Raw genomic sequence first — 19,440 nt, 5'->3', positions numbered from 1 at the left:
CCTTAGATTAGATCATGACTAATAAAAGTGATGAAGAAAAGACGTTAAAAACATGACGAAAGACCAAAGGAGACAGCAGTAACCCTGCCGACTTCCTCAGGTCTGATGCAAGCGCCTTTTGACAATTCAATTATAATGCGATGCTAATTACCGAGTTGATGGTATTGAGCGCCAAGGCAGAAGGGCACTACAAGAAAGGGATAGTGATAGGGGAAGGCGGCAGCAATAGCGCTTCTCGCCCAGAGAGATGCCAAACTGCATCAAGGGAGCACTGAAAAGGAGCCAAGATCTGGGATGGAGTGTGGCAGGGAACAGTAACGTTGGATGACAGCTCAGAAAGGGAACGATAATGAATGTGATAGTTGTCTGCAACAGAGGCTGATCTTGCACGGGCAGAAGGCAATTAACCAGGAGAGGGTTTCAGATCTGGGCTGGCGTAGATGCCTCTCTGCTGTCAGCCCTTTAAAAGCCTCCAGCTGGGCATTTGCACTTCTCCTCCCAAACCTGGTGCTCCCAACTGAGCGCAGTCACCACACAGTGGTCAGGGACCAAACCCAGACCTCTGACATGCCAGAAAAGAGCTGAGGGGCTTGTCCTTAATCAGATGAAAGCCACTGAAGGATTAAAGTCACTCCACTGTGCCTCGAGTCCCATTGCTCACTGCAACATGCGTAACAGTGCCTTCCCTGAAAACAGGGTCACCAACACACTCGCTTTCACTAATTCCATATTTAAAACACGGCTTCTCAATCAAAGAGATGCTATTACCCACAAAGCAGCTTAAATTGTCCCTTAGATTTAAATACAGCCTGTTGCATAAAACATCTTTTTATCAATTTCACTTAGGGCTGACAAGCGCTCCCCCGCGCACATCCTTTTAATAACGTCAGTGCGCTTCACAGAGCCCTTAAGTGCATTCCTCTGGGAAGCAAATGCCCTTAAGGGCACCTTTTGTCATTGTTAGTTTTCTCCAGTTGCTGGGCTCCTATTGCATCACGTCGCATTTCAGACACAGCGCTCTGCATGCAGTTTCCAGGAGGTGGGTGGAGGAGGGTGCCAGGCTAGAAGAAATATTCTCAGCTGCTGTGCAAGGCATGAGAAGGGATATTTTGCTTCTCCTCCAGCCCACCGTCGGCCCAGTGAGAAATCCACGTTTGGTCTGTGTCTGGTATGAGCAAGCAGAAATTTAGAGCACTGCCGTGGCGAGGACAGACCTTCCTCCCCAAGGACGCTCTCAGCACCAGCAAGCCTGACGCAGGGACTAACCGCTACAGCCCCAGATGCCCACTCTTGGCAAAGGAGCATCGAATGCCCCTACCCTGCGCTCCAGTCGCTGTGGCTCTGCTAGCGCTGTGTTACTGCTCAGACACCAAATGATGTGCTCTTTCACAGAGCAAGAGGCACACAGTTTTGAGGTAGGTGGGGGAATCATTTGGGAATCAGTTGAGTGTAGCACTCTAGCATTTCAAGAGGAATCAAAGGGAGAAATAAGACTAATTTTATCAAATTTTATAGGGAGAACAGGATAGAAGCAGTGTTACCTCGTGGTTAGCGCGCTGGACTGGCATTTGGGGGAACCTGGATTTATTTGGCTTCTGCAGATGGGCTCGATGGACAACAATCAGCCAAAATGTCGGTCCTCCGTGTTTTAGCTTCTCCATCTGCCAAATGAAGAGAACAAGACAAATGAACTGATGAAGAGTGCTGCGTAAGAGAGAGATGATGTGGCTAATTAACAATGGCAAGAGTTCAAGGTACAAACTTCCATGACATTTTCTCTCAGGCCACAGCTCTCTCCTTGCTGCATGCTGGAGGGCTGGGTCAGGAGCAAGCCCAAAACCTCCCGCTGCCAGCAGCTCGGTGCTGGAGCTGCTTCCCATGCAGATCATCCATCCGTGCACCGAACCCAGCCTGGCTTTGTGAGCAGGCTCGATTACAGCATCAGAGGCACTGCCAGCGACTGAGGACCAGACAGAAAAGGCATTGACTACTCAGGCTGTTAAAAACTGCTCGCTGCTGGCGCTGCAAACTTGTATGGCATCCGGACATTGAGTTGGACTTCTCAGCAGCTGCTGTACGTGAAGGGTGGAGACGGAAGGGATAGGAAATACAGGAACCTTTTTTAAACTCAAACGAAAGGAGGCTTTTTTGAAAAGACAAAAAAAAAAAACCCAAAACAAACACAAAACCCACAAACCTCATTATTTTAAAAAAATCCATCAGAAATGGACTGGAAAACCTGTATTGCCTGCTGTTTAGTTAAATAGCTCCTGTCTTGTCATCAGCTGCTAGCACTTGGTTTGTCAGAAGAACTGGGCATTTGTAGAACAATTGCTTTCATATTAATGCCCTGCCTGCCAGGCAGCTGTGCTCTCCACCAATTTTTGACCATCTGTGTCCTCTTTGATGCTTTGGGGTTTTTCTCCTCCCTTTCCTGAGCTTCAGGCTGATATTTGCTCTCTAGGATTAGGAGGTCGCCATCTTCATCACTCTGGGAGAAGGATTTTCACCCCAGAGTCTCCAAGCCCAGCTGCCAAAGCATTAAAATTGCTTGTGAAGGGATGCTGGGAGCTCCAGCCCACGTGCCAGGGACTCCTTGGGACCATCCTGCTAACAGGCCAGCCACTGATGCAAATAAAACATGTTCACAGCTAAAGTCCAGCCAGCAGTGCCACAGCTTTCTTTTGGATGGGGGCTGAGGCTTGGCAGGGCCAAACCTTTGAGAAATCAATTTTCTATTCTTTTTTTTCCGTTACTCTGTGCGTCTTCCTCTGCTTTCCAGCACAGCCAACGCCGCCTCTTTAAATCAGCACCCCTGTTATCATTGCAGAGGTGCAGAGTCAACACAGCAGGAGCATAAACCAGACAGATTGGGGTTAGCGCCAGCTGCAGTGGCTAAGTGGACTGACGGATGCTTTTAATAACCGCAAATGCTATTCTTGGTGCTGATGATTTAGCAGTTATCATAAGATACAGAGGGAATTAAAATGAATCTAAGGAGAGTACTTACTTTTCATCTATGCCCGCCTGCTGCCCGCTGGCTTGGCGCTGGCTCACGCTATTACTGCAGGGAGATATCACTGCCTTTCAGTAAAGAATCAAAATCCACAATCGCTTGATTTAACAGCTGGAATATTGCAGTCTTCCTTTTGCACGTGGTCATCCAAGGTTACTGAAAAACATTGCAAGGTTTTTTGGTTTGATTTTTGTTTTGGCCTAGAATAAAACCTCCTCATCTCGGAAGCAAATGACACAAAACTCGGGCTGAGCTAAGTCAAGTCATTAGTTATTTGGCTAAAATGCATTTTTTTAGTAGCTCTATTTGAGTATGTGTGAATTTTCAAACACATAGTGGGTTGCAGTGTTTCTTTTTAGCCCAAGAGAGATTTTAAGGCCAATCATGAATGGTGGAGTAGCTCCTCTACAGGTCTGGGTGGAAAACACAGGGACACAATCCCCTTCGTGCAAGCATGAACTGTCCGAGAGCCAGAGCCCCAGCCCCCCGGCCATGATCCCAGCCTTCCTGGACGGAACTTGTTGCCCTCAGTGTTAGCAATTGGGATCTTCATAAAGATCCTCTGAGGCAGCAGAAATCCTTGCACTGAAAGGTTTCAGAGAGCAGAGACTTTGGGTCTTAGGAATCTACGAAATTTGAACATTTTTTTCCCATCAGTTTTGAACAGCATGGGTCCAGTAAATCTCTTTCTACTCATGCTCTGAGCTCTGCAGAAATAGCCGTAAGGCCCCTGTCTAAGTGGCTAACGGTGCAGGTTTTTAAGCATGCATAGTGCTACAGCAAAGACAACCCAAAAAACAAGGCAGCGGCCACAGAATCAAGAAATCGGGCAATTGCAAGAGAACAAATATGAAGCGAGAGACTAACTGCAGGGTCAAAACAAGGACAGTTCTGAAGGCAGAAATAGTTCGTGTTACAGGACAAGCACAGCCAGAATAGGAGAAATGTCACATCTCTGCTATTAACGCCCATAAGTGTGCAGGATACTGGCTTGTAGGGATGACATTTCAGTGGCTCAGTAAATCCACCGGCTGATGCCCACCAGCGGTGCCCCAGTAGCTGCCTGAGCTCACGCGGACCCAGATGCAAGGTAACGCACCCAGGTCGTGGGGAGCAAAGACCAAGCTGTTGCTCAGCAGAACCCGCCTGCCGTCGGTCAGGGTGGCTTGGCTGGCGGATGGCACCACACGACCAGTTAAACACTATTGCCTTCAGGTGTGTGCTGGTAGCCTGTAGGTGGGACCATCTGAGAGCAGACAGGCCAAGACTTGGCTACAACTGATTATTCCTTTAGATTTACCAGTACTGGCTACATGCACTAAAACTACAAGTTCCTGGGGCAAGTCAGGCAACAAAAGGTTCATTAAAATAAAGTGGGTTAAAAGGTCACCTTTTTGCTTCACACAGATGACTGAAAGGGGCAGGGAGAACCCAGCTTCCAGGCATTTACTATTGTATTTTTCATTGCTCTCCAATAATTTGAATTTTTGTGTTCATTAAATCAGCATTATCAATTCTCAACATTACCGCTTGCCTCATTTCCTCTCTCATACAAGATCTCAATTTATTCCATTCAAATCCTCAGAGACAGTTTCCTGTGTCCCTATTCTAACCCTCTTTAATGTTTAACTCTTCTCCTGGTACACCCCAAACCTCCCAAGGAGCAGGGGTCACAAGACTTGCTGCCCTGTGGATCTCCAGCCCTTGTATCTCTGCATGGGGAAAGAGCCGGCTATTCCCCCGACCTCCAGCCTGCGCTTGCCTTCGCCTCCCGGGTTTAGCTTCTCCACCGGCAGCCCCCTGTGCCCTTTCCTCCTGGCTTAGGCATGAAGTTGATCTCTCAGCTATAATAAAGCGGAGTCAAGTTTTGCACAGCCTGTGGACGCAGCCCCATCTCCCCTCCACTGGGATATTTTGCCATCGTCTATTTTGAAAGAGAAGGGAAATCGTGATTGGAACATTGAAAGCATCTTAAAAATGAGGTGACATTGTCGCTGCTGGTGCTTCCATGGCAACCTGCATTTGTTTCTCAGAGCTGTTTCATAATAATTAATACACCACTTCCACTCACGTGGCCCATGTTCAGAGTGCGCGGCACAGCTCCCACTGGGACTTTCCTGGGTCGCACGAAATACTTATACCAAAGAATCAGAAGAACGAACTTTTCTGGGGTGTTCCGGCCACCAGGACAACGGCAGTGACACGCAGACATCCCACCACCCCTTCGCTAGCCCGGCTAGCGGGAGCACATTTGCTGACAGTCGCTGGGCAGAGCCCGTACTGACATCCCTCCCACGCGATGACGGGGCAGCCGGAGAAGCCCCGGACCTGTGGATCACCCCAGGGTGGAACAAGGCAGGGCTTGTTACACACTCACAGCAACGAATCCAGGACTCTCCTCTTCATGCACTGGCAAAAGCAAGCTGCCCTACCTTGCCATGCTGTGCTGACGTGTCTAGACGTGGCCAAAAGCGACGGGATTCGGGGAACTGCACCAGCAAAATCCTTAGGCAGAGAGGACTGGCATATCTTGCGTTCCCTCGCTGCTGCAGGCGCTGGGGGAGTGTTCAGCTGAACGTGGGAGGGCGCAGGGGAGAAGCGGATCAAAGATGCGGTCGCCTGCCATAATAAAGACAAGACTGCGAGTGGAGCCTGCAGATGTACTGCCTCTGGGCTGCGATCCTGCCACATCCCAGACGCGAAGAAGCAGGCTCTCAGCTGGCAGAACCTGGATAGGGATCGCCGAAGAAAATTCAGGTGCTTCAAGCTGTGGCTAGGAAAGCTTTGGTAGGTGTTACTACAGAGTCTTAGCTCCAGCAGGAAGCCAAGGGGGTTTCCTGCTCCAGCGACTCCAGCCTTTCAAGGGATATATAAAACCGAGTGGTTGGACCCAATATAGCTATCAAATATCCAATGGCACTTTCACAGGAGGAAGAGGGTGAGCTCCAGGGTCCTGGCTGAACTCCAATTTAGATAATTACATTCTGCCAACCTTCATTCTTTCTGCAGCTTCAATTGCATACGGGATTTGGAGGCTTTACTCAGCCGAGATGTATTTCTGGCCCTTTTCCTGCTGACTAGACTCTTAAAAAAAACCAACCTCCCCCCCCGCCCAAAAAAAATCCCCACCAAAACCCAACCACCAACCTGTCATGTGCAGCCTGGCCTGTACCCAACCGGCATCAGTCTGGGAAGAAATCAGTCATCTTCATAGGCTCCAAAATGCACTTCATGAAGCAGTCGCATATGAAGGCTGGGTCCCTCTCTGTCTCTTGCTGCCCACATCCTTCCATAAACAAGAGGCTTTGCCACGGACAGCTTACAAATACTGACATCCTTCACCAGACACTGTAGAGATCCACAAGTGTCCGACACTTCCTAAAGAGCCTGGCATCGCAGATGTGCAAGCCAAGAACTCTGCTGTCCCTTGTTGACCTTTCTTCTGCTGAGTGAAATGCTCGAATGGGGGACATTAAGTGATCAACAACAAGCGTAAATTAGGGTAGCGAAAGGGAGAGCCCTCTTGCTGGAGCTGTGCCTCGGTATCATTTAAACAGGCCTGAGAGGCTTAATTGTAGGGTCTGGCAGCGCACAGACCGGCTGCTTCACCCCACGCTTGTGTAGTCACAGCTACGAGCAGGAACTGCCCCAGCTCCCGGAGTCACACAGGCATTCACTGCCTAGCAGTGCCGGTGTAACTGAAACATTCCCATGTCCCGTGAATTATAGTGAAAAGAGGGCTGATAAATCTCAATCGGCCAAACATACAAACCCCCTGAAGTCCCAGACAGTATGTGTTTGTTTTCTCGCTGCTGCAGCTCCTTGTTTTCTCGCTGCTGTGGCTCCTGTTGTCAGAATCTGTCAGGAGATTTCTCTGTATTTCACTACGATGGGAGCACGTGCAGCTTGGATTCTGCTCAATCCCCTTTTATCGGCTTAATTTGAAGCTGCAAAGCAAGGGGCCAAAATCCCAGGAGACAGAAGCTGTTCCTTTGAGCCTGCCTATGAGCATCTAAGAGGTTAATGAAGAGATCCCCAAAGTTGCAACAATTGCATGGACAGTGCATGAAGTGCAAGAGCTTTCCTATATCAAAAGGTCAGAATTATTTCAGTTCTCTCCCACCTGATGATCTCTCACGATCCTTTATCAGACTGACAGGGCTTCTCCTGGTGTCACAGGAGACAGCTCAGAAGTCCTCATCCTCTTCCTCCTGGGGAACAGTGCTTTCATAGCAGACACTTCCAAAGCCCTTGTCAGTTCTGAAAGATAAATCAGCAGCTTTTATTTCTTCATGTCAGCAACCACCCTTTCTGACTCTGCTTTTATGTACCGACTGCCTTGTTTGCTATGAAGAAGGTTCTTACGTTATGTCCCTTGTTCACTTGAGGTGTAGCTGCACCGAAAAGCATTTGGCTGCTCCCCTCCTTTTTGTTTCTGACTGTTCACCTCTGGCAGAGACTCACTTCTTGATTTCCCACTCTTACTACGTTTCCTTTTGCAAAACACACTAGTTTCATCCTTCTGATGAAGCAATGAGCTAGGGATTTGCAACATTACTAATGCCTAAAACCCAGCAGCTACATGCAATGCTTTAGTCAGAGGGATTTGTTTTGTTTTAAATTGTAAAGTTAAACATCCGTTCTCCTACCAACTACAGAACTTGGCAGCACTGTGACAACGCCCTTCCTACAAGGCTCTCGATGGTTTTTCTCAAGGTTGTACGTTATCATCCTTATTTTAAATAGGAAAAAAAGTTCCAAGCACAGACAGGTTAAATGCTTTGCCTGAAACCACAAAGAGTGAGTGGCAGCCTCGGGAAAAACCGAGGTCTCTTCCCACCCTTAGTACTACCAGCCATCACTTCAGGAAAATCAAAACGTTAAGGCATATTCTTGACGTCCTTTCCAATTAACTTTCAGTAGAGGAAAATAGTCAAAGCACAGGATTCAGTATTGAAACACTGTCACAGACGCTGGCTAGCCTGCAGTTAACTTGCCCCTACGAGATCAGATCAGAAAGGCTCAGCAGCATGCCTTAGACTTAAAATTAATAGAGAAGGTCATTCTTCAGCTGGAGCAATAGGATGCCCATCTCTTTTGAGGAAGATACCTGGGGGTGCCATTCAATTCAATTACACCTGAAGATCATATACGGGCAACTGCACTGTCATTTACGGGATGACACCCTCCATTCCAGCCGCACAGCAGGCTGAGTTTTTGCAGCACAGATTATTGCTAGACACTTCTGATTGCACGTCATTTCAGGACAGATTATGGGCGTAAAAACATAGCATCCGCTCATTTCCTTTGCATATCTGCCACGTGTTAATTGAGCTCTCAGGAAACTGTGTGCAGTGCAGCCCTTTGGGCTGCGAAACACCACAAACCACCCTCAGCCTGAGGTTCATTTTCAGGTAGGGATACAGAATGAGGTGCCCATGCCTCATTCGAGGAAGCAAAGTAACAGATGTAATTGCTCCCACTTAATTAAAAAGGGTGACCTTTTGGGTTGCAGCTCTCCTATGGCAAAACATCTCTTCCTCCAAGCTCATTGTTTAGGCGATGATCAGGCAGAACGTAGTACAGAGACACAGCGCATATCATGAAAAGAAGGTAATTGCGCTTTCACCTGCTATTACAGAGACAGGTTTTCTACTCAGGCTTGCAGATGACCTTCTCCAATCAAACATTAACTTTGCAGCAAACAATCATCAGGGAGCATTTGCAGGCTTTAATAATTAACGCTTTTATTAATCCACTGACTCCACTTCAAGCAACAGGTCTCTCCGAAATTAATTCTGTTGCCATTTAGAGGAGAAAGAAATGAATACCATTTCAAGGCAGAGAAGGAAGAAGGTATTTAGATTCCACTGCACTTTCTAAAGGTACTGGATCCGCTCCTAGAACTGTAATTATGCAACTTATTAACTGAACTGCCAAACATAAGGCTAAGTAATTTTCAAAGCCTGGGCTTTGAGAAATAGTATTACTGGCAGCCATGCAATCCAAAATCCAATCAAGAAAGACCACAAACTTTCAACAAGCTGAAACTCCATCAGCTGCTTATTGGCTGTAAAAAGCAAGGGAGATGAAGAAAGAGGTCCAACTAAGCAAATTACCTCCTTCAGAATAAGGGACCTGCTTCTCTAAAGAGCCAAGCAATGAACGGAGGGAGATGTACATCTTCAGAGCTGTACTGCATAGAAAGCCCAGCTGGGAGGGAATAACTTCTACCTGTCAAGCAAGATCGCTCAGCTCAATGATTGCTTTGGCTTACGGGACTTCGCAGGTGTGCTGAGAGCCCCAGGAATTTTAAAGGTCAAAAAAAAAGCAACAGGGACCCCAAAGCATGCCGTTGCTCAGTCGCCAGCGATGATTTTGAATCCCTGTCCAATAGCTCTTTTAAGTGCTATCACAGAACAAATAAAGTTGCTGTTTCACAAGTTCACTAGAGAGTCAACCAGATCAGATACACAAGAACTCAATGGTGTTTCTTACTCCCACTTTTTTTGCTTCCTTGGATCACCATCTACCTAAGAGCAGGGCAGGCACTCGGCCGGCGCAACTGAAATACAAGGAAATTGCAAAGCAAACTCAGCCAAGGGCAGAAGGGAATCAATAAGTGTTGGTTCATGTAACTACTATTAAACATGCAGTGCTGAAAGAAATAAGGAGGAAGTCCTGAGAAAAGTCTCCTGTTTAATCCTTCTCCCTCCTATGTCTCCCCATTGTCTCTCCAGATGAGCTTCTATGGGGCAAGAAGCTGCCTTACCATTTTTCAGTTAAAAATCCCCTTTTTGCAGCAATTGACAGTGACAGGGCTGAGAGCAGAACCTAGTCTTGCTCAGAGCTTTGCAGAGCTCGGCTTGAACCACCAGATAATGCTCCCTTTCGAGTGGTTTGGTACATGTGGGATAATTGAACAGGCTCCCTCTGCAGCGAATAACTCTTGCCTTTGTGTTCGAATACTTGAGGAGCATTTTGACTTTCTAAGTATTACTGCCATTTAGAAACACAGCATGAGAATCAGTCTGTTAATGCATTACTTTGTGCCATAATATGTTGTAAAACTCGTGGTTTCAACTCCTCCAGCTTCTCCCCTGTCAATGCCTAAGTGGGGATCCTGCTGTTCTCCATCACATTACTACATTTCCCTCCTTTTTTCTTTAGCTATGGTAAATCAGAAACAAATTAAAAAGAGAGGGACCAGAAGATATCAGACCCTTTTGTTAGAACTATGCATATATTTAAGTTTTCCTTTTATTGTTACTGAAGTTTTGCAGCTGTGGGGAAGATAAGACACAGGAGGAAGCCAAATATTTTACAAAATATCTGCCAGAGAAATTCCTACCTGTAAACTATTACATGCAGCCTCTGCATTCCTGTATGGCTGAGCCCAGCGAAGTCCCCCCCAGAAATACTGAACATCTTAATAATGCCCTAAACATTTAAAGCAGCAATAAATATGGAGCGAGCTTTAAAATATTTCCCTGAGAAGCCAAGAAACAAAAACCCCATTTTACAGATGGGTAAGCAAGTTGAGAGAAGTTAAACGATTTCCTCCAGGATATATACTCGTCATGAGGAAGATGGTATTAAAAGTTACAATGATCCTGATTTCTTGGCATCATTCAAAGTTGGCCATGACCCTTTAAAACCCAATATGCAAAATAAAGAGCAGATCCGATGCTTCAAAAGCAAGGCATGAATTGCAAGACTACTCTCTGAGAAGGAATAATGTTAATTTGTTGTCAGCCAAGCCTTTTTGTTTTAACAAGTACAACTTGGTTTGTTTTAAATAGGCTTTAACACAAAGTAGTTGCATGAACACGCTAACTTGCAGTATCTGCAATCCTGTGGATATGGGTCTCCTGATTAACTATAAAGCCTAAGAAGACTCGACCTCTACGCAGCTAATGGTCTCCCCCTGTTCTACTCAACCGCCTGTTTTCTCCAAGATTGTAGGAGCTTGTATATCTTTAGCATTACTGATTTGCTGCCAATTTTAATTGAAATTAGCAAACTGACTTAAAAAATAAGCTGAAGTAGACAGACACCCAGCCATTTACTTACATTTCCATATGAAGACCAAGTAAAAGAGAGTAGGAAATATACTTTCACATTTCTGTATTAGAGCCACAAAATTAAGAGTATCAGGCTTTATCAATCTGCACCTGTAAGGCACAGTTACTGGCACTCAGAAATACATGTTAAAAAGATTACCTATAATGTATAGAATTTTTTTGTACTGTAATGACAAAACGTAGATGAATGATACTCAAGAAAATTCAGCAAATTCAAACAGGCATCTGGAAAAAATGCGTCCTTTCGAAACATTAAAGGTATCATTTGTACCTGGTAAGCCAGCTGTCCACTGACGGAAAGAGCCTTAAGGTCTCACTTTGCTGCAAGTGGGTTTGGAAAGTTGTGCTAATGATATGTAAAAATGCCATTACGAAAGGGCAGGTCCATTTTTATACTCTGCACTCGCATTGATATACTGACTCCTTGGAGCAGCAGACATGAATCTTTAGATGTAGCAGCAGTTTAAGCCTGAATTGCTAGGTCTTATTCAAGTTGCCAGCTCTGCCAAGGGCTTGAACCTGCCGAAATTCACACAGCAAGATGAGTTTTGCAAAGAGCTCAGCTTCCATCTGGGCACCAGAATATGCACGGAGCTCTTCTGCAAACCTGGCCCCAGCCGAGCAGTCTCTGAGGCGGTGGAGGAGGGGAAGCAAACCCAGCAGACTTCCATCTTGCTAGCCAAGTTGTAAAACGGGAACGCTGCTGTGCTTCTCGTTTGATTGATTTCTCCCTCTTCTTCTGCAAGTCCACGCAGGCTCTGAGTACTTCAGGGCAAAAAGCCCCCTGTATACGTATAACACGAGGCACAAATGCTCTGAGCTCAGTCCAGACTTGTAAGCGCTACTTACAGATTACTAATGTCAGTAATAAAAAAGGAGTTTAAAAATAACTAAATGGAAGGGGGAGGGGGAAAAAAGGGAAAGCAAATTCATTCCATAATCCTCCTCATCTTCTTAGAAGAATAACCTCCCACCCACCGGCCCGCTCAGTCCTGCTGTACAGCTGCGTGGCACCGCACGCTGTACGACAACGAGACACAGCACAGAGTTTAAAGGAGTCAGCGCGGAGAATTGCATTTCAATTAGGAAGCCAAAGGAACGAGCTAATGAAGGTCAACTCCACAACAGCAGGGTGTTAATAGGACAACTTGCAGCACTGGTGTGGTTTCTCCCTGCCCCATGTTCAAATTTGGTATAATGTGTTAATTTATCTAAGGTTAAAAAAAGTATTCATAAACATCGAGTATTTTTAATGTAGTGACTTTTGATGCTGGGCATCTTTTACTATAAATTGAACTTTAATGAGAAGAGTTATTCTCAACAGAAATCTAAACCAGCTCCTCCACACGAGTCAAGATACATGCTGTCCCCCTTTGCAAATAATGGAGAGTTTCAGCAACTTGTTTTTGGTGCTAAGAAGTCAGATACTGGCTCATAAACTAGACTTTCACCCAGGACTAAATGTTTTTCACCTGCATTTCTAAATAATACCTTTCTTTTATGGGAGGCGACAATTCTGCACTTTTGGATAGCAAAGACATAATGGCTTGTAAGATATCATGAATAGCCATGGATCTTTGAAAAGGTATTTAAGCTGTAATATCAGTGTTCCCGAGGGAAGAGAGTTAGTGGCAAGCTGCAGCTGAAGCAGGCAGACACCCAGTAAAGGCAGTTCAGCAGGTGAGTACCATCACCTTGGACAGAGGACGGGTGAAATAGCATAGGTGTATACACTGTGGAAAGTTTCCTGTATTTGCATCAAACTTCAACCAAGGATCTATATTGCTTCTATGGTTTCTGCAACAGAAAGGCTTCTGGATATGGAGAATAAAGCAAAGCCTTCTTTCTTCCCTTTCTTTGAATCTCTATATAGTCTCACACGGAGAGAATGTTTGCATATTGATTATACTTTTATTATCACACAAATCCATGTATTTCTGAGCTCTCTGGGCTTCCCAAGATGAATTTCCTATTCTTTCACATAACGGAAAGCCTATGAAATAACATTCAGATGTCTGTTCAAAAAAAGAAATGGATTTTTTTCCAGTATGTTGGTGACTGAGTGATGTTCGTGATTTGCTCTCCAGGCAGGGCCGGGCTCACTCCAGGCATCCTGGGCCCTCTCGTGGCCGTTTTGGAGAGGACACAAAGTACTTTTCCTTTCAGTAAGTTCTCACTTTCAGAAAACTCCAAGACATGTTCTCTTCGGGCCCTCCAGATCTCAAATATTTTCACTGAAAACTGCTATAAGCCACAACATTTAGTTTCAGATCCAAATTTACTTGGGAGTTAGGGGTATTTTTTTGCTTCAAGCTAATCACCAATAAAAGACTATTGCACTTCTCATCTTGTTTCCCATCAAAGCAGTTCAATATTTTAAAACTTAAGTCTCTAAGGATGGCATATGATTCAGTTTCTTTACAGATGCGGGGTCCTGCTGCCCTCCAAAGAGCCCCAGGGGCTTTGCAGGCAGAAATGCGTTCCCATGGGTAATGGATGCACCCTGCATAATCGCTTCGGTTTGCTTTTTGATACATGGGACTAAAAGCAGATGAAGCATAAATCTTCTCATGATAAAAATTGCTTGCAATTATTCTATATGGCAATTAATTCAGAGAGGTCTAAGAAAAAAAAACCCCACACCTAAGCCTATTTTAAAAAAAAGAAATTACAGATAAACAGATGGTTTTAAGTGACAATACCCCTGAAGGGGTTACCAAAAAAAGAGAGACTGCCTAAAACATCATCAAGAGATCAAATTGTTTAGTCAAGGTTAATGAAAGTTAGGATATAGTGGCAAATGCATGAGGAAACAGATCAGATTAAGTGAGCAATTATGGAGATAAAGATTGTAAAATGCTGGTTATTTCAATCTTGTAAGAATCCCTTGGTTTTAGCACCGTCTTAAATTATCTTTAAAATGCTTGTCATGCATTTTGCATAAGGAATGTTTCAATCAGACTTTGAATGGAATGGCTTGAAAGCAAAGGATAAGAAAATTCACCTGAAGCTGACACTTGGTTTATGATCAGGGTACTGCGTTACAGCTGTGTTTGTTAGGAAAAGGAAATTGTTAAGCTAATGCTTTGGGGTAGAGCAAGAAAAAGCTGCATTTCCCCACAAAAACTGTACTACTGCTGGAGCATTTCCAGAAACGTAAAGAGAACAGGCCACACTTTCACTAACTGCCACTATTATTTTATTATAATGAAACCATTATTGTTCATACCAGCTAAATTTTGATGGGAAATAATTTCTTGTTAATTATGTAAGGCATATAGTTTAAAGATTTTCATTGTGAGCAGTAAAACCCAGTATTTTCTGAACCTGACAACATGCTCTAGAACAGCATAATTACCACTCAGAGAGATTATAGGTAAATGAGGCACTTACATTTGAACTTGATTGAAATGGATTCTTGCCCTTTTTTCTGCCTGTTCTCCTTTATTAGAAATGCTTTAGTCAACAGTTGTGTATTATTTTAGTGCATCATAGAAGCCGATTCAATTAAGATACTGTGGCATCTCAGATTTCATTTTTATAATCTATTATGTATTAACTTGCTGAAGGTCTGTTTCTGACCTTGACTTCCAAATTGCAATACAAGAAAAGAAAGTGTCCAGTACTAAAGAAACACATCCCCCACTGCACACTAACTCCTATGTGAGTATTTAATAACCATTGAGCTTATGACTAAAACTTGTAAGTTTAAAAAACAAAAACAAAACCCCCAAAAACCCAGCAACTTACAGCTGCAGATGATCAAGTTGCTGCACTACAGTGGTGCTCGGTGCCGGTAGTACACAAACCTGTTTGGACGAGGTCAAATGCAGACTTTGGGTTAGGCTCTTTCCGCTCTCAGATGCTAATCTTGGGAACAGTCTTATTCTCAATAGCAGGCACTATTGGTAAAGGAAAAGGGTTAAACTTTTTAATAGAGTGTTTTCTATCAAATGCTATTGGAAGGAGCCTGATTTTTATTTTGAAGTGCAAAAAATCCATCTGTTGCCTACAAATGTCATCAACAACAACATATTCGGAGCAGCCAGCTCCTGGACACAATAACGGCAGGATGAGGAAATGCCGAAAGGCACATTTCTCTTAGTCTAAGAAACTGTCTTGGAGCCAGTTACTCTAGTATGCAATTCCAGTCTGCATAAGGCAATGCTGGGGTAAGCAAACAACTTGCAAATCTGATTTAACAATTAAGAAAGAAAAAGGAAAAACAAACCACAAGCTTGTTCTGTTTAAACACTTCGGAGGAAATAGCTACTTTAAGGCAGATGGAGGTTCACCTGCTTTCCTGCACTGAAGTTGGTATCTCCAGCTTCATTTCCAGCTGGCCATAGAGGACATTTCAGTCAAAGCAGCAATTTTTTACTTTCTGGAAGTTATTTGGTGAAGCAAGACCGAGTTCAATACATGCATTTAAGCCCTCCCTTCCCCATCACCATGGAATATGCTAAGAAAGGGGACCTAGTTCATCTTAGCACAGTTATAGAATAGATTCTATGAATAAAGGAGCTTTTCGTTAAATATTAAAAATAAAATTACATACTGCTTTCCGCTCTACTTAAAATTTTAGTGAGGATAAACCCTGAGGTGCTCAAAACCATTACATTGAAGTCCTGTCTTTCCATTACCTTTCCTTCCTAGACTTATACTGGCTGGAAAAAGTTCTGGATACTTCAGTTTTTCTTTGGCAGATCTCTCTAGAGTATTTATTCCGCAGTAATACTTCAAAATTGAACTGTAGAAAAACCAAAATATCCTAGGTGACCCTTCTGCAGTCTTACGTTCTTAAATTCCCCATGTATTAATCTGGCAAGTACAATTTATGATGAGTTAAGATATTTTCCATTTCAGACATTTAAATATTTAAAGATCCAGAGGTTGGCTGGTATAAGATACGAGTGCTTAAATTATCTCCTTCCACTCACTCCACCTATCCTGCATAGCAGACTGGTGCCTGCAAATACTTTCACCTTTCCTAAAGGAACATTTCCATTTGAACTGAGGAGGGTGCTAAAGAACGCAGCCTCTGCTGCACTGCAACGTGATCTGTTCAAATTGCAAACTTATCTATAATGTATTTTGATTAGGAAATGATCTATGTGTGTGTCAGACTGGTGGTGGTTTGAGAAGAAATAAAAAAAAAAATGAATGTGTCCCCAGGGAACCGGGAGGTTCTGGCAGCGCTTGCAGCAGAATCACAGAATAGCTGAGGTTGGAATTTCTTGGTACCTGAAAAATTTTACCTGGAGGCCTAATGCAGTCCGAGAAGAACACCCATGTCAGGACCAGCTTTGGCAGTAGCCAAAGCAAAGATGTAAAAGACAGCTCAATTACCCTGAATACAACTGCAGGATTCCCGATAAAAATTTTTACAACAGGAACTGTGGCTGCTAAGAGAATTAAGCAGATATACTGAAAACCAGGGACAAGTTGTTCTCTCTTTTTGTCTAGGCAAGGACAATGCTTAAATCTCCAAATCGTCCATCTCGGCTTTGCTTTTGCAGTAAGGAGAATGGCTGGAAAGGAACAAAGGCTGAACTTACAGACATACTTTTGCAATTCTCAAGAAATTCACCCCTTTTTTTTTTTTTAAGAGCCCACAGACAGGGTAACTTGCTAAGTTTATACATCGAATACAAAAACCATCTGTTCTTCCTTCTGTTTCACAGAAGCGAAGTTCTGTTCAAAAGAGAAGACTTACCTGGAATAACAGAGTGCTCTTTAAACAAAATGTATTCTTTATACCAGGCTAAATCAGGTCAGTTAAAAAGGCAAAAAAAATTATTTTTTTTTATCTGCAAGAAAACGTTTATTCTTTGTAAACCCCACAGAAAAAAAGAATGCAGCCAAGACCAAGTATTGAACGAAAATTGTGCCAAAGTAGGCAGCAAAATGGGGGAACCTCAACACAAAAAGTCAGTGACAATATTTCATGTTTTGCACAAAGATGAAAAACCTATGACATTTCTGAGTAACACTTTTATGGTGACAATTACACAAGATGATTCAAAAATGCAAATGACAGCAACATGCACACCTGGCTAAAGCTAGAAGTTTTATCCCAAAAGAATATCTGTGATTAAAATCATGAACCTTTAATACTTCTATTGACTTGCGTGTCCTACTTCATTTTTTTTTTAATGAGGCATACATGCCAATTGACATGAAACTTTTTTTTAAAAAAATCCTTTCTTTTAAGAAGAACTTTGTCCTTCCAGAGTCCACTGCATGTTTGCAAAATCATAATGTTGGGTTTGTAATTCTGCTGGTTTCCAATATAATTTTGCTTCCCACCCCTCCAATCCCCATCCTCAAAAAATCTGAAACACTTCAGAAGTTGCCAGTGCAAACACATTCTATCAATGTATAATATACATTTTAACTTAAACCTTTGTGCAACTCATGAGTTTCCTTTAAAACTCCTTAAAAACTCCTTGGCACAACAGCTGAAAAATATTCAGCTCCATTTAAATAGTCAAACACAAGGTGATATAAAGTGTAAATCACAGTTGAATAAAATAAAAAAACCCAGAACTGCAGCTTTTATTAGCCAGCTTTACAGTCTCTTGTATACAGTACATTGCACAGTTCCGCCTTCACAATAACGCTTCCTGTATTAATATTGTGCCTTCCACGATGCAGTATAATCAAGGCAAGTTACAGAACACTGCTGAGTTTATATCAAAATAAACAGAAGATGTAACCTTGGTTTATAATGAACATCCAAATTACCATGTACAATTTGCAGTAGACTCTGTAATGAGCTTGATATATAAGCTAGATGACAGTGAAGGGGGAAAAAATAGTTTAAACTATCAAGTTTCCTCTTGAAATGTCTTTTCCCAAGGCACTGTGAACAAGACTGTTAGCAATTCTCAATGACTAAAAACACCAATGGGAATATAAATATTTCACACAACAACCACCGTCACATCATCATCTATTCTCTTATTCTTTCCCTTAAACAACGCCCCTGAAATTTGTTTGGTCCTTTGAGGGGTAATCAAATTATCTTCTGCAACATCACATATTTGTATTTAATACAGCTATAAATCAAAGCTTTGTTAGATTATTTAACCCTTTCACTGTAAAAACAAAAGTTTTTTCCTCACTATTTCTGAATGAATCTGCAAATTCAACTTGATTATTTAAAAAAAAAATAGAAGAAAGGGTTCAAAATCAAGCAAAGCCCTGTGTTTTTCAAGAGGAAACCATGCAAGAGTACATAAAAAGGCAAAATTGGCTACTTGAAAACCAAGAATTGTTTTTAATGCACTGGCCAAGGAAAATAAATTGCAAAGTTCTGTGAGGTTTTCTAAAAATTTACAAGAAAAACTGATGGGCAGTTCTAGTCAATCCAGATGTTCTTTTATCCTGTTTTAAATGACAACGAATACAGTCTCACACAATACAATTTCATCTTGACTGCAAGAGACACTCCTGCGTGATGCCTTCAGCATGACAAAATTACTGGGCAAAAAGAAAATTGGCATTCATTTCTTCAAGGGCTGATAAACAGAGGCATTGGGATCAAGTCCAGAAGGGCTGGTCTCCACAAATTTGGAAGAGTAATGTGGGGAAACAGGACTCAGAGTGCTGGTGGCTGCAGTGTATGTTATGCTGGGCATTACTGCCATAACTTCTGCAATCTTCTGTTTTAGGTCCTTGATTTCCTGATCTTTTTGAATGATTTGCCCTGAAAACAGCAAATAACATCACTTAGAACCAGCAGCATGTTTTCACCCTCTATCAACCGTTCAACGATAAGAGCTGTTAAAGTGAAACACCCAGAAGACATTCAGCGCTCTAACATGACACCAGTAAAAGAACTACTCACGTAACTCCCGCTTTGTGTTGAGGAACTGTTTAATTACCTCTAGTTACCATGTAACACAACCAGGCATAGCACTTCAATTAGATTTTGCATTGTTTGGATTCACAGCTGCACCGTACCAAAAGATTATTTCTATGGCTCAACTTTTTCTGCACTTTTCTGTTCACATTTTACAAGCACCTCAAAGGAGCACAAATGTTTGCTTATTAAATGTGTTATTTACTTTATTTTCAAAACTGTCCTGTTCTCACCACAACACATTTTGTGCACACTCACAACATCGCTACAGCAATTTATGAAACTACGTAAAGGGAAACACCAATGAAATGAAACAAACAAACAAAAAATTCTCACTCTAATCAAATTTTCCTGCAACCAAGCAAACTTCTGCAAGGCAATTAACAGGTACTAAATCAAAAGGTTATTTAATTTTGCTTCATGGTTTGCACAGCTGAACAAAGGACAGTCTGGGCAGGGTTTTATACTGGCTT

General features: G+C 43.0%; 1 protein-coding gene across 1 annotated transcript in view; it reads right to left on the bottom strand.

Moving 5' to 3' along the window:
- Positions 1-17,629: 17,629 nt before the first annotated feature.
- Positions 17,630-19,440, bottom strand: part of MACO1 (macoilin 1) — a 30,859-nt gene continuing 29,048 nt past the window's right edge. The window contains exon 11 of the mRNA XM_075173437.1: positions 17,630-18,811. Within this exon, the coding sequence (XP_075029538.1) occupies positions 18,609-18,811 (203 nt within the window). The 3' untranslated portion in view covers positions 17,630-18,608. The remainder of the gene's footprint in view (positions 18,812-19,440) is intronic.

Source organism: Calonectris borealis, chromosome 25 (assembly GCF_964195595.1).
Source record: "Calonectris borealis chromosome 25, bCalBor7.hap1.2, whole genome shotgun sequence".
NCBI lineage: Eukaryota > Metazoa > Chordata > Aves > Procellariiformes > Procellariidae > Calonectris > Calonectris borealis.
This window is presented reverse-complemented; position numbering and strand designations above follow the sequence as displayed.